Genomic DNA, 27985 nt, shown 5'->3' with positions numbered 1-27985 from the left:
GTACTACCAAAAGCAATCTACATGTTTAATGCAATTCCCATCAAAATTCCAATTACATTCATCAAAGAGATTGAAAAATTTGCCTTAAAATTCATTTAGAAACACAAGAGACCACGAAAAGCCAAGGCAATACTCAGTCAAAAGAACAATGCTGGAGGTATCACAATACCTGACTTCAAACTATATTACAAAGCAATATCAATAAAAACAGCATGGTATTGGCACAAAAACAGACATGAAGACCAGTGGAACAGAATAGAGGACCCGGATATGAATCCACACAGCTATATCCACCTTATTTTTGACAAAGGCGCCAAAGACATATGATGGAGAAAAGACAGCCTCTTCAACAAATGTTGCTGAGAAAAGTGGTTATCTATATGCCAAAAACAGAAATTAGATCCATTTCTTTCACTCTGTGCAAGTATCAACCCAAAACCTTGAGGTTAATACAGGAAAGAGCAGGGAATATCCTGGAAGTAATAGTTATAGGCAAGGACTTCCTCAGTAGAACTCAAGCAGTTCAGCAACCAAGAGAAAAGATGGACAAATGGGACTACATGAAATAAAAAAATTCTGCAAAACAAAAGAAATGGTCTCTAAATTGAAGAGACCACTCACAGAATAGGAGAAAATCTTCAGACAAGGGACTGATAACTAGAATATACAGGGAGCTCAAAAAACTAAACTCCAAAAATATCAATGACCCAATAAAGAAATGGGCAAATGAACCAAATGGAGCTTTTTCAAAGGAAGAAGTCCAAATGGCTGAAAAACACATGGCCATAAAGCAAATGCAAATCAAAACCACTTTAAGATTACTTTATTTGCTCCTCTACAGTGGGCACATCAAACACTTTCAATTTTTGGGTTTTCTACCTTTTCCTATTCCACCTGTATAGGAGAGGCCACTATGGGAAGGTGACCGGGAAGTAGTGAAGAGGTCTGGTAGAGATGAACCAGTTTGGGTTGTAATACACGTATGCATGGAAGCAATCCTAAAATCTCTCTGTATAGCTATCCTTATCTCAAACTAGCAAAAATGCTATGTCTTTCTTACTATTGCTTATGTCTTCTCTTCAACAAAATTGGACAAGAAGGAAGAACAGGTTCTGCCTGGAAGCAAGGGCGGTAGAGGGGGAGCAGGAGAGGGTAGGAGGCAAGGGAGAGCGATGACCCAAACAATGTATGCACATATGAATAAATGAATAAACAATTTAAAAAGCTATGTTAAGATTCCACCTCCCTCCTGTTAAAATAGCTACCATCAAGAATGCACACAACAGTAAATGCTGATGAGGATGCGGGGAGAAAGGAACCCTCATACATTGCTGGTGGAAATGTAAATTAGTAAAGCCACTGTAGAAAACAGTATGGAGGCTCCTCAAAAAACTGAAAATAGAACTACCATATGTTCCAGCAATACCACTTCTAAGGATATACCCAAAGGAATGTAAATCAAAACACAATAAAGATGCTTACACACCAATGTTTATTGCAGCACTATTCATAATACCCAAGCTATAGAAACAACCAGATAAATGAATTAAGAATATGTGTGTGTGTGTACATATATATATATATATACAAAATGGAATTTTATTCGGCCATAAGGAAGAATGAAACCATGTGGTTTGAAGGTAAATGAATGCATTTAGAGAGCATCATCTTAAGTAAAGTAACCTAGGCTCGGAAACACAAAGGCTGCATGTTTCTCTCATATGTGGGAGACAGACACAATACAAATAGAAGCAATATTATGAAAAATAGGTTACACTAAGTGGAGCTCACATACAAGCAAGGGAGGGTAAAAGAAGGAAGTTAAGAAGGTGAATATGGTTGATGTCCTTTCTATACAAGAATGAATACAGAATTTTTAAACCTGTTGAATTCACCATAGGTAGAAAGGAGAAAAACAGAGGAGATGAGCCAATTCAGGTTGTAATACATTTATACATGGAAATGTCACAAGGAAACTCCCTGTAGAACTATCTTAAACAAACAAAAACACCTCCTTTCAAAAACAGAGAAGAGGAAGGTAAAAGAGGTCCTATCTGGGGGTTGGTACCAGTGTTGGGGGCTATAAAGAAAGTGGTATAGGAGTCTGAGTGCAATGGAATTATTGTATATTCATGAATGAAAATGGAAAAATGAGACATATTGAAACTATTCCAGGAATGTGGAAGGGGGCATAAAAGAAAATGATGGAGGCGTGAATTCAAATATGAAATATTATAAGAACTCTTCTAAATGTCACAATGTACCTTAATACAATAATATAATAAAAAAGGGAAAAAATAAAATAAAAAAGAATGGAACCATAGTGGGCATGGTGGCTTATTGTTATAATCCCAAACACTCCAGATGGGAACATCAGGAAGATTCCTATTGAGGGGTAGCCCAGGAAAAAGGTTTGTGAGACCTCATTTTAATAGACAAGGTGGGTATGATGTTAAATGTCTGTAATCCCAGACATATGGGAAATAGAGGTAGGGGTATCATGGACTGAGACCAGTCTGGGAAAAATGTGAGACCCTATCAGAAAAAGTAACTAAAGCCAAATGAGCTGAAGGCATGGCTCAGGTGGCAAAGTGCCGTGTAGAAACTGCAAAGCCTTGAGTTCAAATCCCAATACTGCCCTCACAATACACACACACAAGTGTGTATGTGTGTGTGTGTGTGTGTGTGTAACACCATAACAGAACAGGAAGAACAGTATTTTAAACATATACACAGATTATGGGTAAGAACACCAAGAAATAGAAAGGATATTAAATTATTTCAAAGGCATAGTACATAGGGTACTAGTTACATATTCCTGAATGCAACAGACAGCAGTTCAGTGAAATATTTTAACCAATTCTATTAAACTAAATGGAAAAGAAACAAAAATAAATATAATGAAAACTCCACTATAACTCTTACAATTTGACAAACATAAGGAACATATAAACTCAGGTGAAAAGATTACTCAGTGAATCTTCATCTCTTTGGGGTTGGTTACTTATGTGCTTAAAATCATATTTTATTGGTTATAGTTTCATGGTATAAGTCAATGAAATTAATAACTAATGTAGCAGAGCTTAAGTGACAGAAAAAAATCACATCTCCAGAAAACAATGGAAGAATCTTTCACACAATAATGCATAAGAAAAGCTTATTACCTGGAGTATGAAACAAGATTCCTTGGGTACTGACAAAAATGAACTATTCGAGGTCTTCAAACATCTGGCCATTTTCCCCTTAAAACATCCAACTCCTCACAGTCTCACTGTCTTTTGGAGTCAGATCAGGAAAGTCTTTGAAAACACAACCAACAGATAAAATGCTTAAAGCCACAGAAAATGTGGTGAAGCCATTAGGAAACAGCCATTTCTCCCCAAGGGTGTCTGGCAATCCTGATCCATCTGGAGACAGAAGTTTTTCCTCATTTCCTGCACTGGGCCAGGGCTTTGGAAATGAGAAACCAAGTAGAGTTGTAAGGATCTGAGGCCTGAGTACCAAATCGGAGACTTGCAGGTGCTAAGAATTCTGTCTCCGCCTCAAAACATTTTCTATGTGTTAAAATTCAACATCTGTTCATGATAAAATCAAACAGAACACCAGCAATAGAAGGATCTGCATAACAAAAGCTGTTTATGAAGTTAATATCATAATCAATGTTGTAATATTAAAAGATTTCTCCAAAGTAAGCAAACAACCAAAGATATCCAATCTTACTAGTTCTGTTTAAAATTGTTGAATGGGCCTTAATCAGAGCAAGAAGTAGAGGAGGGAACTGAAGAGGGAAATAAGGGAGGCATAAGAATAAAAAGAATTGCATTTGATTTTAGATGAGGACTCCTTACATTGCTCAGGTTGTGCTTCCACTCCTGGTCTCAAGCGATCTCCACCTCAGCCTTCCATGTAATCAGGATTACAGACAAGTGCCACCACACCCAACTGTTTTTAATGCAAAGATGACATGATTTTATGTGCAGACAACCCAAAATGACTTGCAAGTATACTCCTAGATCGGATAAGTGAATCTAACAATGTCAACACACAAAAATCAACTGTAATTTTAAATATGAAAAAATAAACAAAGAGCTGGAGAAGTGGCTCAGGTTGTAAGAGTGCCTGCCTACTAAGCCTGAGACCCTGAGTTCAAATCCCAGTACTGCAATAAATAGTAAATAAATATAAATGAATTGAAAATATTCCAAAAACTCATGACTTACATCCACATTAAAGAATCAAATATTAAGAAGCTATAAAATGCTTAATTTAAGCTTGTGCATTAATATTCTAGAACTTCCATAATGAAATACTACAGACTGGGTAGCTCAAATAGCAATTTATTTTCTTACAATTCTGGATGCTGGAAGTCTGAGTTCAGAGTCAGCAGAGCTGTTTTCTTCTGAGGCTTTTCTCTGTGGCTTATAGATAGACATCTCCGACCTGTGACTTCTCATCAACTTCCCTCTGTCTGTGCCCAAATTTCCCCATCTTAAAAGGACACTGTCCTATTAGATCAGAATGCACGCCCCCCACTGTGACCTCTTTTTAACCTGATGACCTCTTTAAATGCAGTCAATTTTGAGGACTTCAGCATATGAATTTTGAGGGACACAATTCAGGTCATAAATATAGTGAAACAACAGTAGAAATAAAAAGAATGAAAGAACTACTAACAGTTGGAACAAGTAAGAAAGAGGTATAAAGGGTGCAGTGTAACTGAGCCCACTGTTCTTTTGTCCTTGAACAAAACAAGTGTCAAATAAATTCAAAAGCTGAGAAATAACAGAAACTGTACAAAAATTGATAACAAAAGCATATCAATTAGTGATATGGAGTAATCACTAAAATAACCAAAAAAAAAAGAGTTTTTAAAGTAGGACTGTGTCTAAATAAAGATGTAGCAGGAATCTAGTGCTTGCCTTTGTAAAAAAAATTTGGACTATTTTTAAGTTACATATATATGTTAAAAATGAACAAATTAGGTACTGAAAATAAAAGTTTCTTAGTCAGAAAAGAAAATAGATATACATCTGCTAAATATAATCCTAAAGAAAGATACAAAATATTAAAAGAAACTAAACTATATGACATACGTATACACATCAATTAGATTTTTTTAAACTCTAAGGTAACATGAAATATTCGTTTTAAAATCATGAAGACATTTGTGGTTTTTTTGTATGTAAATCAATAGAATTGAAGGTACAGATTTCACAAATCAGGAGAAACCATTAAACTCAGAAAGAGTTTAAAGAAATAAAAAAATTAACATTTCAAGCATACAAGACCAAAGATATTGTCAAACTTCAACAGGACAGACTTTTTGCATTTAAAATGCTTCTGAAAATTGAGGAATAAATAACATTTGATATTTCCCTTTTTTTGAAGACACAGATGGGACACACTCACAGCTACAAACTAATCTTATTAGACATAGGTAAGTATTACCCCATAAAATTCAGTATTTGACTAAATGAATTGTTAAACAACCAAATAATCTTCCTGTTAGGAAACCAAAGATGGTCAACATTCATGAACACACAAATGTGCTCATATTTAGGGTACAACATATATTTTATGGTCTTCATAGATTCTGAAGACACATTTAGTTAAATTTAATAAATACAGTTGCTTGAGTAGTATTTCATAAAATAACTGAAGTGAAATATTTATTTTAATCTATATTCAACATTTTAATTATTGGTCAACAACTTTAATCAATAGTCAAGATCTTAATGCCTCCTCCGAATCTCATTTATCAAAAATATTATAAAATGATCCTCTATTTGGATACTGGAGATTGAACCCAGGGTCTAGTGCTTGCAGGCATGCACACCACTACTTGAACTATGCACCCTCCTTTTGTTTTAATTTATTTATATTTTTTGAGATAGGATCTTGCTAAATTTGCCTAGCTCATCTTGGGTGTTCAATCCTCTTGTCTGCCTCCTGAGTAACTGGGATTACAGGCATGCCTCACCATGCACAACCATAAAGTAACTTCAACATCAGTTTTTCATCACTGTTCCAGAAGTTATACCCATTGCATTAAAATCAGAATATTGCAAAAATATTGAAAATGATAAAATTATTTTATTTGAAGAAGAAACACAAGAGAATTCAATTAAAAACTGTATGAACAGTAAATGCTCTCATGGATTTTTCTATAAGTGCATTTCTAATAATGCACTATAAATACCAGTATAACATTTCATAAAGAAAACAATGTTATTTATGACAGCAAAAAGCACCAAATAATGAGTTTTAAAGAAACATATAAACCTAGTGCACATGAAGAAAACTCCAAAATTTTACCAAAGTGCATGATTTATAGAAGGAAGAAGCAAAGTAATGTTTCTAAATGGAAAAATTCAGTATTTTATCTATCTTTCTATCTATCTATCTCTATATATGCTCCTATTCCATTGAAAGAATTAGGAATTAATAAAGTTTCAGGCAAGTCCAGTGGAAATCAGGGGTGTTACAGCATGACACTTTAGTATTACAAATTTTGCAAAAGAAGACAATAAGACATCCATTGGGGTGAGAGATGAGCTTACACTGCCAGATGTTCTTCCACCTTATAAATAAACTAAATCCACATCGCAATACTACAAATATACTTCTTCTCGCTGAACAGAAGATACAAAAACACAAGCAGATGCATATTGATTTTTTAGCGTATAACATGTGGGCCGTTTATGTTGAGTAAATAGGATCTATAGAATAATTATGATTAAATATGAGGGGAAATGCTGTAATATCAGCACTCCCTCCAGTATACCTGAGTAAATGAATTAAGTATTTAAATATAAAAATATTCAATTATAAATATTCTAGAAGGTAAGGCGGGTACTCTGTAAAATGATGTTCATCTGGGCAACAAAATAATTAGAATACCTTCAAGTTGCACACAGAAATAATGTTTGCAACTGGGGTAGTAATGGGAAGAAATTACACACCATTCCTTAATTTAACCAGGTGACAAGATATGCCATAGCATAGTAAGAGAGAATACAGCCAATCACCAAAGGTAGTAAGAGTCACAGGGAAAACTAGTAATGTAGAGATACAAGAAGAAAAAGAATATCTTACTGCCTGAAAATCAAAAGACCCAAAATGCATCAAATGACACACTTCAGGAGGAAGGCACCCCTCTCAGAGTAGAGGGAAAGTAGACGAACCTGACAATATGGCTGAGACAATATATTGACACAGGTGGAGGTTCAGATGCCCCAAACCTGAGGAGGTCATTTGAAGTCAGCAGACAGAGCTACAAGTGTAATTAAACAGCTGGGACCTTAGCACTCTGAAACATTATGCCCTGTTGAGAAAAAATGACTAAGAATAGAAGAAAAAACAACAGGGCAGCAATTCTGGTGCTCAGATTCAAATGTTGACTGGTGAAAAGAGCTGAGTAGGTAAATCTCAGGAAGTCCAAAAGGTGGATGCATTAATCATTCATATCTTGGATTATTTCATGGAGCAAGAGAAGAATGACATGGGTATACAAATTCAGCTGTCTCCCTCCTCAAAAATCAACCTAACCAACCATAAAATAAATAAAATCCACTAAAAATAAGCATCAGAAAAGAATTGGAGTTGACTTTGTTTTTCTAGATTTTCAACTTGACACATGGACTGGACAACACTTTTAGATGGCACCCATGAGGAAAAAGCATATTCATTTTGCACTTGTCAGGAAGAGCCAAGAGACACCTAGGGAACACATCATATTCTTTTGCTAACCTAATCTTAGAAATGGCATCCCATCACTTCTGTCATGATGCTTTTGATATAATCCATTCAAAAAGTCTAGCCCAAATGTAAGAAGAAGGGGATTACAAGGAGGTTGGGATCTTTGGGATCCATCTTAATAGAAGCCTATCACCATTTGTCCACAGGTCCCCCGTGTCCATGTCCCTCGTGTGCAAAATATGCTTGCTTTCTGCCACGAGTGTTCAAATTCTCACCCCATTACAGAAGCTTAGAAACAGAATTTTGTTTTAAATATGTCCTGATGTAAATGAGCCTCCTCAAGTTTATAATGCCTCAGGCACAATTTTTCAACTGTAGATTTTTTTCTCAAACCTTTGAAACTAAAGAAACAAATTATCTGCCTTCCCAAAACCCAACATGAAAGTGTGAACACCATAAAGCAAACACTATATGAATTTTTGTTCAAAAGTGGAGGAGTAGAAGGCACATAGAATCACTGGTCCATAGTAATCCTAAATCCAGAAGGAGAAATGTTGAAAGTCCCTGGATTAGTTCTTAAAGTCAGAGTATAATTGTCTCTGATTCTTTGATCTTTCCTATAAGCTCCTGGTTCCTCTCTCTGAGTAATTTCTACTTTTCAATGAAAGTTAGCATATTTTTGCAACTGCTTCTTTCACCCTTCTTCTTGCCAGTAGAATATTGAAAATCCAAGAGCTTCTCTTCTTTTTGAGTTATCTCTTCATATATTAGCTCTTTTAATAATTATAGCTTAATAAGCTAATAAAATTATTTCCTACAAGGAGCACTAGAAAACAAAGAAGAAGGGACAGGAATCAGAGCTCAATGTGCATTGTTTGACAGGTTCTACTCTAGAAGCTAGTAAATATTTCATTCATAGGAAGACAACCTCAAAGAAGATGAGACACCTGAATATGGAATTTGCCAACATTAACTGGAAATATCCTTAAAATCTGACAAATTTTCTCTTTGAAATTTTCTATAATTAATTTTTTCTTGCTTTGTAAATGAAAAACTTAGAATCACTAGCAACCCGCCCCCCTCCAAAAAAAAAAAACAAAGAAAAAAAGAGAAAGGAAAAAAAAGCAACCAAAACACTTCTCACAACTAGGTTGTGGAAACAATTTTATTTCCCATTAAAATGAAAAATGTTCCAAAAGAAACAATGAATTTTGGATCTAGATCTGGAAATGTTCAAGATGAACCTGGAATACCTTGTGTCTACTACAAGGCCAGTAAGGCCTTCTAGTACCTGTTAAAAACAAAAATGTCCACGGAAGCAGTGCTTTCTAGTCCTAACACTGGGAAGGATGACTTTAAGGGGTTCACTCTGAATTTGCTAGAACCCACTAGGTATTTCTTAACATTGCTCAACAAAGTTAAGAAATCAAGCATATCCGAGGACTTTTTTATATGGTATCTGATTCAAAGTAATCCTCTAGTTTTCAAAGGAAATGTTTGTTACTGTGGTTTGCTTGTTTTGTTCTATTTTTAAGAACAATGAGAACTCATAAATCCAGGAATAAAATAAAATTAGCAAACCATAACTTTGCAATCCCAAATAAAATAATACATCTAAGACAATAATTATCACTGACAGCAAAAAACACTAAGTGGAAGGTTGGTGGTGAATTTTATAATTTCCATGTATTTCAAAACTTTAGATTTTTGTGATTTGTATTATATATTATAATTGTATAATGTATGTCAATCAAATAGACATTTTGTTACTTTAATTTGATTGAGCAGAATACATACAACATCTCATGAATTATTCTTGAGAAAAGAATGTAATCAAATTTACGTCACGTTAATACTTACAAGAAAATGTGGATTTAGGCAAATATATTAAGTGATGTCCTGGGGATACAGTCCAGATACCAAGTCCAGAATTGGTAAACTTGCTTTATAAATAACCTAATATTTTCAAATGGCAAAAAAAGTATAAAAATAGAGAAACACTCAGATTTAAAATGAAAAGTAAAACAGAAGAATATTTAAATCATTTAAGTATGTCAGCATGCTATAAATGTCTTCATAAACTTGTGAATGTAGGAACAATCATTGTAAAATCCTTAAAGGTCATAGTTAGGTATTATACTGGAACATTATGCAAGCAGTAAGACTGTTACTGGAACAAAAGTAATCCCTGACTTCTATGGAAACAGATTGTTATATAGATGAAAACAGAAGTTAGTGATCATGAAAATTATCACAGACTCAAAATCAGCCTTGAAATTGTTCTGTAACAGAACATCTCTAAGCCTTATTTTCCTTAGCTAGTGAATGGCAAGTATGCTTCATTTAACATTTATGGTCTCAAAGAGGACTGAATGAAATAATGTACTTAAAGCGATTACAAGTCTGAATCAATGAAATACTGAAACAGTAGCCAAATGAGTGGAATGGACTTGTCTCCAGTATTTGGAGAAGGGAATCACATTGAGTTACTAAGGTGTATATGTAAAGTTTCTGGGAAGAACAGACATTGAGCTCATTTCAGAGTGAGAAGTCAGTGGAGTTTGCCATGTTATTTTAAGTATCTGCCCAGGTATCTTGCAGTTTGCCTTGTGGACAGTCCAAAGAAAGAAAAGTTTGCTACATAAATGCCTAGGGATGCAGTGCTGTTGAGACTTGTAGGACTGTTGAGGACCAGACAAAAATCTCCCTTGGGTTGCTTATTTGCTTTGGACCTGCCACCTTGTCTTCCATGCTTTCATATGTTTTTTTCTCCTCAAATTCAGTTTCCTTTCTCTCTTAACATGATTGTTCCAAATAGGGCTGAGACAATTTAAATGCGAATCTGGAAGAATACTGCTCACTGTAATAAGCAGAAAAATAAACACAATAATTTGCACATTCATTAAATATAAATTCTTTATAAGTGAAGGGGTCACCATTGCATTTTCAGTCTTTGTACATTTTGTTTCTTAATTAGGACCATCCTTAGCCTATGTTCCTGCTTACAGTAAAAAATCCAGATACTCCTTCCAGCCAGAATTCAACCCTCGTTTTTCCTACAATTTTACAGAAATGATACAATTTTTAAAAATTAAATGTTTTTACCATAGAGAAAACCTTAGTTTTAAATAGGCGTTTCCTAGTTAAGGGAAGAAAGTTCTTCATTCCTTTGGTTTGTTTGTTTTACAAGTTGGACATTTCAGTGCATCCACAGATAATAGCTATGGTCTCTGTTTCTGAGTGGATGAAAAGCCATGAGCCACTTTTGCTCATGGTGAACCAACTCTCAAGCATAAATCAAGTCACTGGGTCGGTCTTTGCTGTTTCTTCAGTAGAGGACGTCGTGGGCGCTGGGCTGCCTCGCCTGATTGCTTCAGTCTTGAGCAGCGCTAGGATTAGACACATGCGCACGATTGGTCTCTTTGTGTTCACCAGGAAGGGCTTGGCGTCGATTTACACTTCCTAACGGGGCAAAGACCTGGAACGGCCGCATGTACCCAGGAATAAAATTACATTATAAACACCGCTACTGAAATAAACAATTGTGTCGCTCCCGTTTGACTTCTGCATTTGAAGTCTCCCCACTTTCCTATCTCCCCAGTGCCCATCCCAGAAGGAGAGATTAAGCCCCTGGAATGTAGAGCCCTGTCTTTAGGAGTCCCGCAACCTGGACAGCGTGGCTGGCCAGAGGAGCGGGTAGGAGCGGTGCCCGGGGCGCGGGCGGCGGGCGGCGGGCGGGTGGAGCTCCCGGCGCACGCGAGAAAGGGTGATGGAGTGCGTCTTGCGAGCATCTTCCAGCCCAGCCACCCCGCGGGCCCGAGGGAGGGAGCCGGGCAGGCGGATCGGCCCGCCCCGCCGTCCTCCCCCGCCCCCCGCGCCGGGGAGCCGCGCTGGTGCGCTCCGGCCAGCTGTGCGCCGCCGACTGAGGCGCCAGCCCGTGGGTGCTGCCGGAGGCGGCGGCGCGGAGGGGGCGCCCGCAGCTGGCGGCGGCGCGGGCCGCGGTGCTCGGCTGGCAGCCGAGGGCCAAGGTGAGGACCAGAACGCCCAGGGCTGGCGGTGGAACGGCGCCGGGCAGTGTTCCCCGTGCGCGGCGGCCCTGCTACCGACTCCGCGTCCTAGCCGGCTGGAGCTCGGGGAGGACCGGGCGGTGGCGCGACTGCTGGCGGCGGCTGGCTGGATGCGAGACCTGCGCGGACCTGGCGGCGGACCACGGCTTTTGACTCCGGGCAGCAGTGGATCGCCTAGTTGACCAGCTAGAACGCACTGGCCATGGCCTCCAACTTTAACGACATAGTCAAGCAGGGCTACGTGAAAATCCGCAGCAGGAAGCTGGGGGTGAGTGGCTCGCTCGGCGCGGCTTTCTCCTTCCCCAGCGCCCATTCGGCCCAGCTAGCTGCTTAGGGGATGGGGGCGGGGAGAGGTGACCCACGCGGGGACAGGGGCGTGGAGAGGCTGGGGCGGCCCTCCTGCGGACCGGACGGTGCGCTTGTTGCTTGATGATCTAGGGGTCCGCACCTGCCTGGGGGACTCTGCAGGTAGAGCTGAGGGCTCCAGGAGCACCTGGGTCCCTGTCTTCAAGTCCGCGGGGCTGATTTGGATTACACTGGGAAAGAAGTCCAGTGGACCAAAGAGAGCGTTAGTTCCAAAGATGAATGTGTCTCGGAGGAGATTTATATACGGTGCAACCCACAGTGGTCTGCTCCCCAAAGTGTGCGCCCTTCGGTAGAACTGCTGTGTGCAGACGCCTGGGTGTAGTGTGTGTTGGGTGTGCACGGAGAATCACCATTTTCTGCTCCCCGCTTCTAAAGCCCATTTCGAAATTGTCTTTTGATGCTTTATCAGCGTCAGGCGTCCCTGCCGGCTATAGCAAGCGAATTAACGTGCCCTTAGCATTTGCCCACTGGCTGGCTGCCTGGCCTTCGGTGTGCTCCCCGACTTGCGTACCTGCGCCCATGTGCAGGCAGGTGTGTGGTCACGCACTCTGTAGCACCGGAGAGTCCGCGACAGCAAAGTTTATGGAGACTGACTCCTACTTTCTTCTTGAGAGATGGTTAACCTAACTTGGAAGACAGTGCAGACCCCAGGGGTGCAAAACTTCTCTGGTGACCAGAGGAGGAGGTAAGAAAACATGGTGACTGCCCTAGAGGACCTGGGGTGTAGACAGGAGGAACAGGAGGGGAAGGTTGGGCACCCGGGTGAAAAGCTGCCCAGCTTTGGCAGACGCAAGAGTGCAGCGGAGCGACCAGCGGGAAGGAACCCCTAGAGCCCGCAAAGTAAGGTGGCAAAGAGAGGGACCTGGGCAGCTGGACCAGAAGAGGAAAGCGAAACACGATGTGGGAGAGAAAGTGCAGGTTTTTCTGATTTCTCTGGGCGTCTCTGCTACATTGTTCTCAAAAGTGCCAGTTTTCTAAAAACTCCGGAATTCTGGGGCAAAGTGGCCTGGAGCTCGAACATTCTCTGCGTTCTATACCGAATGGATGAATTCCCCGATTTTGGAGAAGGGAAGAGAAGGAGGAGAGACTGTTAATTTTATCATAAGAAAACAAACGCACGGTTAGATTGTTGAGCAAGTCCCAGAGATAGCCACACACCCAGAAACGCTTTGTGGGGAAATGGTGTAGGCAGGTGTTGTGTGGGGGATAGCTGCCTCTGTCCTGCCTCTGCTGTACCCCAAGGACACAAGGGACCCATTCTGGGCAGATCAGTAGAAAGCTGGGGGTGGAGGTGAGTGACTGAAATAGACAGAAATACAAAGCTGGTGAAAACAAAGGGTCCCTGTCCCCCACCCTCAAAGTGCACTGCTGTGAGCCCCCCAGCGGAAAAGAGAGCAGGTGCTGCCTTTAGACCCACGCTGAAACATCCCGGGCCCATTCTTCTCCAGGAAGATGAGGACCCACCTGGTGAAAATTTCTTCTTGTAGCCTGGGCACTGTGCTCTAATCTGTCACCTACACAGCTGTCAGCCTAGAAAGGAGATGAAGAATTAGAATTGGGGGGGTGGGAGTCCTCTTAACTTGACCTTTGACGCCCTTTGTCTCAGCGAGGGGTACTTTCCCATCATTCTTGTCCTTAAATTTTCTTCAAATCCCCAATGTGGCTGAAGATTCAGACTGCATAAATTAATGGAAGAATTAAGGCCCCTGGAGAGAGAGATTTCTGCTTTCAGGGAGTCACCCCATGCACATGACAAACCTCAAGAATTCCCTTCCTGGAGTCTATAGGATTCTTCTTTTATTTACGCTTTCCAGAATTTCATACAGTATAAACGGGATATGTAACCTATGTCCAAGGAAAGAGCACAGAATGCTTCTTGGGTAATTATGGAATTAAAGCCTTTGAAACGTCATTTTATACATTTTATAACACCATTTCTGCTCAGCCGTGTGTGTGTGTGTGTGTGTGTGTGTGTGTGTGTGTGTGCATTTACAGCAAAGAATCTTTTACTAAACTCACTGTTTAGACTCATGCCTTTGTAAGGGACAGCCCTCATAGAAAATAATTAAAGTGCATCTCTATACAAATTTTTGTCTTCCCTCTGCTTGAGAAATGATAATGTCAAAGTTTAATGTTGAAACAGTTTTATTCTTAATATTAAATATTCTTGACTGTTTGGAGAACATCATTTATTAAAACCTTTAGAGCTCTTTCTATTCAAATGTTCTAGTATTCAGAAGAGTAAATGTTAATGACAAAACTTTAGTAGGTTCTATGAAGCTTAAGTCAAATGGGTCCCCAAAAATAGTAAAATTCTAAGCAAGTACTGTATGCCTTAAAAAAATAAGTCCTCATATCCCAAATCATAGAAATGGGAATTGCCTGAACATTAATATTTATTTTCCTAATCAGTTATACATATTCCTAATTTTATGGACTCAAAACTACACACTTTTCTGAATAAAAATTTTTTTACTCTAAGGATTCATAAGTCTTGTATGGTTTATAGCCAATACTGAATTTTAGTAGATAAGTAATTCTAATTGAATATGTATTGATATTTGATTTATTATGAGCAGAACTCATGCTTTCAAAATAAAATTTTATAATATTCTAACAGAAAGCAAGGCTTGCATAGGAGGGCAATTACATCAGAAATAATTATGAAAATTTTATGATGAAATTTTCTAATGTACCTTTTACTCCCCATAAACTAGACTTTGGTATCACACTGAATGATACCCTCTTACCCTCTAGACAGTGGGCTTCCCTAGGAAGCTACTTCCAGGTTGAAGTGGTTGAATCCCCTTTGTGTTTGTACCTCATTGGAGAATCTACTGTAACCTGTTGACTATTGGTCCTTAGCCAATCATTTGTGCAAAATAGTTTTAAAGAAATCTTGCTGCCAGCTTTGAAATTTGTCTTGAGTCATTAGCAAGCTTTTTTCTTCCAGTTAGGACAATAATTTTGAGGAAAAAGAAGAATCATTTCCCCAAATTTTACTATTGTTCTTTAAAATGTTCATTAAACTATTAAATTTTTATCTGTAAATATGATTGGTATTAAGTTTTAAGTATAAAATTATGCTACTTTTATAGCCATTTCTATACTAAAATTTCATTATATCACTTTCCCTGTGAATATATATACGTTTTCTTTTTCAGGATTTAGAATCTCTTAGAACTATGTAGTTCTTCTAGCCATTTTTCTGTAGCATGAATGATATTATAATTGACAAGGTGCCATAGCAGCAAGTTTTGTTTGTTTTTAAAGAAAAAGATACTTTTAGTGTTTTCAATACTGATAAAGTCATTCTCACCAACATTGTTTATCCCTAAGACATCATTACTTATTTTCTTTTGACTTCTGGTGGGTTAAGTTTAGAAAGCAAGGTGTGTTTGTTCAAAGTATCTAGTTTGTTCTTCATTTGCAGCCAAACTAAGAAACCAGTCACTGAAGCCATTAGTATCTGACTTGCTTGCTTATTTACTCCACATTTATCCAAAATACATGCACCATTATGGAGTGTTATCCATCATCCTCTCCAACATCACTGAACAAAAAGTTTAGGGCACAGGCCCCACATCCTGTGTTCAAGGAATTTCATTCAAGTACAGGTTGAACCTTACTAATCTGAAACCCCCATGTCAGGAATGCTGTAAAATCCAAAACTTTTTGATCACCAATCTGACAACCACAAGTGGAAAATTCCACACCTTAATCTTATGTGCTAGATAGCCTACAAAATGTAGGCACACAACAAATATTACATGAAATTACTTTCAGCTAAGTGTATAAAATATATAGGAAACACAAATAAGTTTCAAGTTTAGACATGGATCCCATTCCCAAGATACCTCAATCATGTGCAGGGAAATATTCCAAAATCAAAAAAAAAATATCTGAAACACTTGTGGTCTCAAGCATTTTGGAAGAGAAATACTCAATCTGTATATTAATGAATATTCACAATGTACCCATGAAAAATAGTACTTAAACAGACATTTTCTTCTTTCTCTTACTGAAAATCAGATGAGAGATTAGCATTTTGGGTATGACAATCACTTAGAGTCACTTTGCCCAATTTGGTTTTAGGGGGAGCAGAGAAATGTGGAGGAAGATATTTGTAGCTGTTGACTTGTTGCTGAGTGCTGACTTTATGGAGCTGAACATTTATATAGAATTTCCTGTTCTCCATATTCTCCATTTGTATATATATGTATATGGATATATATATATCCATATGTAGATAGATAGATGATAGATAGATAGATAGATAGATAGATAGATATAGATTGTACTGGAGGCTCTTCCAATGTATCACAGTTGAATTCACTCCTCCATCATTCTCCATTTGTTTTTACACCATATTATAAATTTATGTCTCTCTCTCCCTCTCTCTCTCTCTCCCCTCCCTGCCTCCCGCTCTCCCAGACTCTGTCTCTGTCTCTCTCCCTCTCTCCTTGATTAAAACCTCAAAACATTCCCGTTCCTGGCTTAATAACTCTTGATCTCCATTCTGCAAACTTTGAGTTTTCCTTTCCTGTCAAAAACAACTTTCCTTTAATAGGTGGAATAGAGTAGTTGCTCCTGAGAGATGTTTATGAAACTTTACCTGTTATAGAAACTCACCCATTAACATAACTGGGAATATGTGTGTGCTCATTTGCATAGGTTTTTGCTCATTAGAAAATTTTAAATTTTTCTTGACCTCCCAAGTCTCTAAAACCTGTTTTATGAAGAGAGATTATATCTTGTATAACATTCACTACCAATTTGCCAAGAAATAGGTGTAGTACATATAGATAAGATAAACTGGTTTTGACCATTCAAAAGCTTTTAATAACTTCCAAGACCATTACCTCATATAAGAATTCTTGATCTGTGGATTTAAGATTTGGATGTTGTATTGGGTGTGTTTAACTTTGTACTCATTCTAAAGCATTGTGTCCTGGATTTGGCTTTAGGAAATGGATCTATGGCACCTGTATTTATTTATAATTTATCTCTTTCTTACTAATTATGGATTTGAAATGTATGAAATTTTCAGTCTTTATGATCTCTGTTTGTTCCAGTTTTTCCTGCTGACAATTGCATATATTCTCAACAGTATATATGTATATGCCACTTATTTCTGTATGTTTCTATGCCTACAAATTATTGATACTACACTTTAAAATACAAAAATACCTTATGCAGATTCTACAGAATCCTTAGATACTATTTGCAACTGTCTGTTCATATGTATGAAATTTCAGGTATGCTAAGAAACTCTTCTATCTACATTGTGGAAATTTATTTATTTTTAGATTTTTAATCCCCTATGTGTGCATACTGGCATGCCATATGTTCTTTGTATTTTAAAAACTTAAAGCCAAAAACAAAGAAAATAAAAGTAAGCATAACTGACAGAACCAAACCTAGCCATGTGGCTGGATTTTGATATTAAATGATTATGCCTAGTAATACCTAGGAAAGCTAGAAATCAGGGGTCAGATTATAAGAATTCACATTTCAGTTTTTATCCTGATAGATTTGCAAATCACTTCTGGTAAGGTGAAATTTGATGGTGCCATTTTCTCAGATAACACAGATTATTCTGTATTTAGAGAAATCTTTCAGATAGCTGAAATTAATAAATTGTGAGCAGGACAAACATACAGTAGTGAATATTTCTGTAAGAGCTACATTTTCAATTTTCTTAGATGTTTTTTCAGACATGCCTGATAATGATTGATGTTTGTAACATGGAGGAATTAGTTTAATCTGAAGCCTGTTTATTTGATATAGGTGTCATCCTTTTGAAGTGTTTTATTAGTAAGTGTTCTTTTGTGTGGACCAGAATAAGCATGAGGATATTGTTGCATAGGACTAGCTAGTATTTATAGTGTGGGACTCTTTCTATTCACATCAACTGCATTTTAGAAACTAGAACATAAAAGTGCAACAATAGAGAAAAGTGAAAAGTGATTTTATTCTCTCCATTCAGACAATCTCTAGTTTTCACACATTTTGAAGTGTTAGTTTTAAGGGAACAATCATTTCTACAGATGAGATAAAAGAATTTTTAAAAGAGTATAGTGTGATTTCATTAGCTTCAGTTTTATTCTCTTGCCTTACTCTAGTCACAACTGTCTTCTTCCTTCCAACTCTCATAACTTAGTCCACCTAGCCCAAATGCACTCGCAGATAATATTTTCATCAACTGTCACTGTGAATTCCTGTTAGCTTTGTTTTAAGATACAGAGCAGGACTATCCTTTAATTAATTTATTTTTGTATTGTAACACTGTTTTCTCACTGAGAATATTATACCTGTCCATCAAATTGTATGGAATAAGAAATGACATTTTGTTATAAGTAGAGAATAAGAATTCATTTGATAAAGAAAAGCATTGTTTTTCATGATATTTGGAATTGTAAGTGATGGTTGTAATTTTTAAACATGTATAACACATTTTTTCTGCTATTTTACTAAATTGGTTGTACAAAAGCTTTTTTGGCTTAACAATAAAATTACTGACAACACAAACAAATTGAAACTTAATTTAATTTGAGACTTCATAGTGTAACCTAATCATTCTGCATTTTGTGTGTGCTGTGCATTTTGGAAATTATATATAATGTTCACATATCTTACATAATTCTCCCTGCAGACATTTGAAAATACATTTAATTCTTATTTCCATTTTACACATAACCTAAAATCCAAAAGAAACAAAATGTGTCACCCAGAGTTCTAAAGACACACGTTGGGTTTATATTTCCCTAGACTCAAAACAAGATTTTTAGCTATAAGTTTGATGTATTATCTCCCATGCAACTGTAACCACTTTGCTAAATAAGTAAACAAGTAGTACAAATTGAAGCTTAATTTAATTAAGAGTATAGCTATATGTACTCGTCAAAGGAAATGTATTTTCTTTAACTGATAACTTGGGCGATATCCTGAACTTCATTCAAATTTAATTCATTTAGATTGCAGTGAATAGTGCTACTTAGTGACGTCACTGATAACACACAAATACTGCACTACTACTTGTCCAGGCCACTGGGAATGGACACAATTCCACATTTGTCAACAATGGTCTTTTACTCAGTTAACCTCTCCTTAAGATAGGGTGATGCAGAGTCCCAAATTTACCTGACAGTGTCCAGGTAGAGTTTAAAACATTTAAGTCTGTTTTGCATTACCTTTATCATGGACATGACCTTTTGGTTAGGTGGTTATATAAAAGATTATGTCCAAGTTAACTTAATGAAAAGTGAGTACATTTAAAGAAAAGTGTGTTAAAAATTGTACATATTTACTGGGATCTGGAAAATTAAAAGGCAGGTAGTGACATGGTGACACAGCAAATAGTATGACAGTGTTACCCAAATGCTTGAGCATGGGGTATAATGACTCAGGCAATGTCTGCCTGAGAAGCTGTGTTTTGTTTGTTTTCTTCTTTGCTGCTTTAAAGGGACAGGAATTGAAGTAGATATATTCAAAAAATAGAAAATGTCTAAAGGCCACTCTCTTACTCATATGTATAAATTTATATATAGCATGCATTACATTTCTAAACATCTGTAATAATATTTCTTATGATCTTTTGTTTGTATGTATGAAATTGCTTTTACCTGAGCACTTACCATTTTTTAAAATGTATGTGTATGTGTATAATTAAGTTCATAATGAATGTAATACACATATACATATATGCTAAGTATTAAATATAGCACATATATTAAGTATAATATGTATATATTTCCAAATGGCATATTAATACTCAGACACATTGACTGTTAATAGCACCACGCCCCCCTCTGCACCGGAAGAGAGTACTCATGAGTGTCTTCATAGGGTACAAGCAACGTTTTTTTATATTCATGGTTACACATTCATACTAGTCTCTGTTTTGAAAATAGATGTGATATTAGTATAAAATTAAAAATGTATCTTTTCAAAAACCATAATTTTTATCTGTATTTATCTCTTTTTTGCATAACGTTTGCCACATTGCTTACATTCTATCAAAGAATAAGAATGGAAGCACAATTTTTACATATCTGGACTTACTTTGACAAATTAGGTCTTTTGTTTAACTTACTAGCAAATAGGAGTACATTTTCCTGAGTTCTTTAAAGTTTTTAAAGTATTTACACCATTTTACTGATGTTGCATGGTCTTCTCACATTGGAAGCTTTAAGTCTCAGCTGTGTAAATCTTCTAAACAAAAGGATATTTAGTGCCCGGTCATGATGTTGATTGTAACTACAAGCTGTCAAATTTATGTGTAATATTCAGTGTACTGTTCTATACATTTAAAACATGAAAACTCTTTAGAACTCTGAAAGCCACTCAAGGCACATACTGCTGGTTACCAATGCTTTGAACAATTGTCTATATGACCCATTCCTTTAATTAAAAGAAATGGTTCTAAACCATAGCTGCGTATTGGAGACATCTGCAGAGCTTATCCTTAATATCTGTGCTTCCTCATTGAGCTCTCTGGCTAAATTTGAGCATGGGTAGTCATTAAAAGTTCCCTGAGGTTTTGAATGTGTTGTTAGGGTTGGCAATCATTGCCACACAATGAAAACTTTTTAGGAAATAGAGAAAATGTATGACATGTTAGACTATAGTAAACTACAAAATACACTGTTGTTATTGTTAAGACTTGTGAACTGCCATTTCTGAAGTATTAAGTGAAGTATCTAATAAATCAGTCATGTAAAACTAAGTTGCTGACAGTCTGTAATGCTATATAATATTAATACAGAAAAGGATTCACCAAAATTTTAATAGAAATTTGGGTTGACAGAATGGCTCAAGTAATAGGACACCTGCCTAGCAAGCATGAGGCCTTGAGTTCAAACCCCAATACCACCAAAAAAATAAATAAATAAAAATTCACTTGTTACAAAATGTGATGAGCTGAGCAAGGTGGCTCATACCTGTAATCCTAGCTACGTAGAAGACTGAGATTGGAAAGGGTGGATGCCAGCCCAACCTAGGCAAGCAGTTAGTGAGACCCCCATGATAACCAGTGAAAAGCTGGGTGTGATGCTGCATACCTGTCACCTCAGTTGCACAGGAAGCATCAATAGCAGGACTTTGGTCCAGGATGGCCTGGTCATAAAAGTGAGGTCCTACTTGAAAAATAACTAAAGCAAAAAAGGCTGTGGCATGGTTCAAATGGTAGAGTGCCTGCCTAGTAAGCATAAGATATTCTGAGTTAAAAAAAAAAAAAAAAAAAAAACCTCATCCAGTATTGCCAAAAAGAAAAAAAAAATAAATGTAATGAACAAAAGGTGGGTTTTCCGAGGTCTGTGGATCCTGCTTTCTGTCAGCTTTCTTGATGCCTGGCTGGTACTTCTACCAGCAATATGGACATTCTTGTAAAACTTTGTGCTGCTTCGTGCAGTCTTTCTCAGCTGATTGAATATTATGATTCCTCGTGTGAAACTAGAAGACAGAATCCTCCAGAAATCCGTTGAGAGCTAATAGAATGATCCATTGCTCTTCCCTCATGGGGACCCCTTTTCCTGTGGTAATTTTAATTTAAAACACATTCAAAGAAAGCTATCTACCTCCTTAGTAACACTAGGACCTATAATAGTGAAGTTGAAGAAAAATGAAGATATTTGAGTGCAGAACTAACATCAACCATTACAAATAGTTTGTGGATAGTCTAACATGCCTCTGGATGAACGTGGTGAGAAATGAAAAAGACACCGTTACAAGTCTGCTCTGCTATTGGACTTAGTGAATAATACCAAATAGTTCTTCCCTTAAGTCAGTTTTTCTGAATCCTCGGTGTACCTAACCACAGGAGAGGGGTTTCATGGGTTTTATTTGTTTTGTTTTAACCACCCCACATAATTATAGAATTAAGGAAGTGCTTGCCACCATAATAATTTTCAAAGCAAGTTGTTAATTACCACATATTATCACAGAACCTAGTGAGCAAGGATAAATATTTGTAATGTCTCTCTAGAAGTCACTAAACAACTTAACAATGACTATCCTGGCCATTTTTCATCTATAATTTTACCCAGTTTTTTGTTTCCTTCCGAAAGCTGGAAAGTGGCACCACATTTTGTATGTTTAGGTAACTAGTAATGCCTTGCATTGTAGAAGATCGAATATCAAAAATATTCTTTACTCATCTCCCTTGTAGCTCAGGCATGAGAAGAGAAGGTAGCTGTGACAATTACATGAACTTGGGACTGGCTGACTTTGAATTAGTGACAAAAGAGACAACTCAGTGAATGGGTCTCCACAGTTAACAACAAAGCATTTCTACTGGGTCAATTTATTGATGAAAAATAGAAGCAATGCAAATCATTGTACCTTCTGTCTGAAGCCAACATTCTCAGCAAGCCACTGTAATGATCGGGGGGGTCATTCATGTTTGCTTAGTCTTAACCCTCCTTCTCCAGGCCTCTCTTTCTAATCTGGAATAATGAAAATTTAATAAATCCCCTTCTGTCTAAATCAGCCAGTGTCAGCTTCTATTGCTGGCAGCTAATGCAAATGACTGACAAAATAGCATTACAAGACGCAACTCAATTAAATTTTAGAATGAAAATGTTAAAATAATTAATGTTTCTGATGAATAAATATTAAATAGTTTTCCAGAAACACGTAACATTATATTTCATTTTCTCTTATTGTTGGACATTGGGACATTATTATTAAAGTCTTCAGTCATTCATCTGTAGGGGCTTTTATATAAGCATCCATCCATATCATATCATTAGGAAGCCCGGGGTTTGATCCCAAGCACTGCAAAAAAATAAATAATTTGTTTTAAAAAGGGAAATTCACATGAATCCATATAAGAGATTTCTGACAGAAGTGCAAAAACAATTCACTGAGAAGGGATACCTGTACCACAGCTGTTGCTAGAGTAGATCCAAAAAGAAACCCATTGAACCTCAGCATAAATCTCACAACTTGCAATTCAAGATAATCACAGAACTGAATGTAAGGCAAAGAACTGGAACTCCTAGTAAAACTGTAGAAGAAAATCTTTGGGAGTTAAAACCAAATAAAGAGATCTCAGGTTTGACACCAATAACAAGATCCATAGAAGAAAAAATTGATGAAGAGGTAAGCTATTGATGGCGAGAAAATGTGAAGTACTTGTCTCTGCAAAGTCTAACATAAAAATCCTGAAAATTCTATAGAAAAGTAAAAAATCATTACAAAATAGCCAAAGACCAGCAGAAGCACAGGTAAACTTCATATACAAAGGATATAGGTCATGGTATGGGTTTTTATTTGTTCTATCTTCGTGATTCAAACACAGGGCCTCACAAAAGCTAAGCAAGAATTCTACCACTGAGTCACACCCACAGCCAATAAACAGGCCTTTGAAATTATTAACCATTCAGGAAATTTCCAAATTAAAAGATACTGTGACACCTCAGTGCACAGTTATTAGAAAAGCTCTCGTGAAAAAACAGTGCTGACACCAAAGTCTGCAAGAATTCATGGAAACTGGATCACTTATACATTGCTTGTGGGAATTTTAAATGATCCAAACATCCCTCTGGAAATTAATTTGGAAGTTTCCTTTATAAAATCATTTTCAAGCTTTATTGTTATAATTAACAAAAAAGTATGTATGTTTAGGTTAAAGAAGGTGATATTTTGATATATATTGTGAAATATTACCACTGTCAAGCTCATTAACATTAACATTTTCATCACCTCACATGCTTAACCATTTTTGCTCTTGTTCAAAATATTTACAATCTGTGCTTTTAGCAGATTTTAAGAATAAGTCAGTACATACAGTCATCATTTCCATGACATTTTCATTACATTACATTACATTACATACAGTCATTATGTTTCCATGTTTCCTGCGTAACTGAAACTTAGTATTCTTTGACCAATACCTCTCACCCTGGAAGACCCCATCTTCTCTATAGGTATGTTTGGCTTTTTTAGAAATGATGTAACATTTGTCTTTCTATTTCTGGTTTAATTGACATATCATAATTTCCTCCAAGTTCATCCATGTCATAGGAAATATCCTTCTTTTGAAGGCTGAACAACATTTCATTACCTGTCCCTTCTTTTTTTTCTCCATTTATCCATCCATTCATGGGCATTTGGCTATTTGAATGATGCTGCAGTGAACATAGGAGTGCAGATATCTTCTCCATGTGCTAATGTCCTTTTCTTTGGATATATATCTAGTGGTGAGATTGCTGCATCATCTGCTGGTTCTGTTTTTAATTTTCTGAGGAACATACTGTTTTTCCTAATAGTTGTACTAATACAAACTTCTACCAAGAGTGCACAGTGATTTGTTTTTCTCCGCATCCTCACCAGCACTTGTTATCTTTTCTCTTTTTGATATTTGCCATTCTAACAGGTATGAGCTTACATCTCACTGTAGTCTTAAGTTTCTCTGATTGGTGGTTTTGAGAATCTTTTAATATACTTGTTGGCCATTTGTGTGTCATTTTTTAGGAATGTATGTTCAGGTCCTTTACCCAGTTTTAATTGGCCTGTTTGTTTTCTTGCTTTTGAGTTGAGTTCCTTATATATTAGTATATTAAGACCCTATCAGATACATGGTCTGCAAATATTTTCTCCTAGTCTCTAGGCTGTCTCTTTCCTCTGCTGATTGTTCACTTGGTTAAGCAAACAGTTTTTACTTTTATGTAATCAAACTAGGTCTGGTTTTGTTTTTATATATAGCCTGTGTTTTGTGATCATATAAAAAACAAAAACACACTAACAACAAAAGTCATTGTCCAGACCAGTGACTCAGAACATTTCTTCTATGTTTTCTTCTGTAACTGAGGTAACAGTTTCAGATCTTCTGTTTAAAACTTTAATTCGTTTTGAGTTTATTTTTGGAAGTGCTAAAAGGGTCTAATGTTTTTCTTCTGTCTGAAGATACCAGTTGTCTCAGCATTAGCTATTGAAGACACTTTCTCTGGTATGTGTGTGTGTGTGTGTGTGTGTGTGTGTGTGTGTGTGTGTGTGTGTTCTTGGCACCTTGTTAACAATCAATTGACTATAAATGTATGGATTCATCTCTTGGCTTTGATTTGTTTCATTAGTCTATGAGTATGTGAGGTTTTTGTTTTATTTTGTCTTGTTTTTGCAGTACTCAGGGGTTGTACTCAGACCCTTGTGCTTTTTAGGCAGATGTTCTACCTCTTCAGTCACTGCACCAGCACTTTTTGCTTGGTTATTGTTGAGATAGTGTCTCATCAAGACTGACCTGGACCATGATCCTCCTGGGTAGCTATGACTATGAGTGTCTTACCATACATACCCAGCACTTATTTGTTGTGATGGGGTCTCTTAACGTTTTGCCTGGGATGGCTTCACACCAAGAGGCTCCCAATTTCCACTCCCCAGTAACTGAGATGACCACGCTCAATTGTGTCTATGTTTTCATGTGAATGCCATGATCTTTTCCTTGTTGTGGCTTTGTAGTATACTTTAAAATCAGGTATTGTGTTGCCTCAAGCTTTAATCTTTGTGTTCAAGATTGCTTTGACTGTTGTGGAGTTTCATGGCTCCATACAAACTTAGGATTTTCTTTGTTCATTTGAATTTTGATACCATTCATCATTTTGGATTTTACAGGCAGTTTAAAATATTAATTCCTCCCATGCCTGGGCTCAGGATATCTTTCCATTGATTTGTGTCTCTTTTAATTTTGATGAGCATTATTTTAGAGTTTTCAGTGTATAGATATTTGATCTCTCTGGTTACATTTATTCCTAAATATTTTATTTTATTTTAACTATTGCAAATGTGTTTTTTTCTAAAATGTCTTAAATTGTTCATAGTTAATGTATAGAAATATAACTAATTTCTGTATGTTATTTTAGTACATGAAACTTATGATGAATTTATTATTTTTACATTTATCTATGATTTGTTATTTTGGTGGAATTTTTATGATTTTCTGTACATAACATCATGTCGTGTGAAAATGAGGATGTTTTAACTTCTCCCTTTCTGATTTGGATGACTTTTATTGTTTTTCTCTTGACTGATTTTCCTGGCTAGGACTTAATTTTGCAGTTTCTTAACTAAATATACAGTTACTATCTGACATGGCAGTTGCAGTCTTTAGTATTAACCCCAGAGAAATGAAAACTTCTGTTCACATGCAAACCAGCATATGAATGTTCATGGCTGCTTTATTTGCAATAGTCCCAAACTGAGAACAAACCAGATGTCCATCCTTGCATCAATAGTAAAATAAAGAACAAACCATACTCTATTAGCATCCACAATGCTGCTCAGGTGCAAAAAAGACCACTTACTGATTGATACATCCAATAATGATGAATTTTGTGAGCTATTATATTGAGTGCAAAAATCCTTCAAAGTTTATATTCTGTGTGGCTTCATTCATGTAACATTCTTGAAATAATAAAATTATAACAATTAAGAACATATCAGTAGCTAGGGGTTATAAACAGGAAGATGGAAGTGGGATTTGTTGTGAGGCAGAGTGGAGGGAACCTTGTAGTGGTATGATGTTCTGTGTCTTGACTGTGTTAATGACATTATTCTGTTTGACTATAGTTTTACAAGAAGTTTCTATCGGGGAAAGTTAAGAAAGCAGGGTGCAAGGGTAACTCTGCATTATTTTTGACAATGATAAGCATAACCACAGTTGTTTCTAAACAAAAAGTTTAATTAAGAAAAGTAAGCAGAGGCATCAGAATAAAGCCTCTATTTTCAAGCGAGATAAGCAGTCCTTTGGGGACACGACTGCAGTGGGAATGGAATGGAAAAGTTTAACAGATATGGTCTTTAGAAATTTTAGAATTGGTTAATGGAGATTTAATCCATAATTGTTAATTACGAATTACATAACCTATGGTAAAATTCAAATACCTCAGCATCTCAATTTTCATAATTGCAAAATTAGAATAAGAGAGCCAACTTCATCGCATTTTTTAACATTGAGTAAAAATAATATTTTACAAGACCTAAAGTGTGGTCTGTGATGCTCTAAAACCTTGAAAGGCAGAATCGTTTCGTAGATCTCACTGCCCTCCAGGGACAGCCCTTTGAAAAGGAATACGCTGCATGGCTGCCCTTCTGAGCTGGGATTCCATGAGAGAAGAAAGCCTAATGACCTCAGGCTTCAGATGTATGGAATGAGGTAACTTTTGTCCTATATGGAAAATGAGTGATGATGAACAATACTTGAAAAATTGGGGAAAATAGTGGCTCTAACATTTTCTATATGTCCTAATTCCCTCATGTAACTCATGTTGAGAAAGGTTGAATTTTCTTAATGGACTGTCAGCGTTGACACATGGTAAAGAACATGGTTAGAGGGAAAGGCATGATTCTGTAGTGGATTGAATAAACAGAGTGAGGAAACTTACCTTCTTCTCCAGCTTTTTAAAATTTGTCACTGTCATAAAGATGGGTATCAAATATCTATTTGACCACAGTTTGCAGTCCATGACTAAACTAATACTCTGTTACAAAGAGTTCATATAGACAGCTGTACTGAAGCATATGCAATGTTTTAGGTTACCGTTTAAAAATGTGTGGAAGCATGCATTATTTGATTTTCAACACCTAAGGGTCAAGGAAAATTATGGTTTTAGAAAAAACCATATCTAAAAAAATGAAAGCAGTGTTTTAAGGGTCACCAAAAGCAGGTCAAAACATTTGTTTCAAGTATATAACACATATATAAAAGACAAAGCTATTAAATGTGTAAAAGATTAAGATTTATAAATTTGGGGGGGTTGAAATTAAATATATAATCAAACAAATATTTTCAAATAGATACACTCATCATTTACTGAGTTTATCATGTAGTTAGCTTAACACATAATTGTGTTTAATTA

The 27985-nt window shown here is 36.6% G+C and overlaps 1 protein-coding gene across 1 annotated transcript in view; it reads left to right on the top strand.

Annotated features, from left to right (window-relative positions):
- Positions 1–11796: 11796 nt before the first annotated feature.
- The window catches only part of Dok6 (docking protein 6), a 485956-nt gene continuing 469767 nt past the window's right edge, over positions 11797–27985 (top strand). Inside the window, exon 1 of the mRNA XM_074069662.1 lies at positions 11797–12033. Within this exon, the coding sequence (XP_073925763.1) occupies positions 11968–12033 (66 nt within the window). The 5' untranslated portion in view covers positions 11797–11967. The remainder of the gene's footprint in view (positions 12034–27985) is intronic.

This window comes from Castor canadensis, chromosome 4 (assembly GCF_047511655.1).
Source record: "Castor canadensis chromosome 4, mCasCan1.hap1v2, whole genome shotgun sequence".
Lineage (NCBI taxonomy): Eukaryota > Metazoa > Chordata > Mammalia > Rodentia > Castoridae > Castor > Castor canadensis.
The sequence above is the reverse complement of the archived record's forward strand: the minus strand, read 5'-3'. Positions and strand labels throughout refer to the sequence as shown.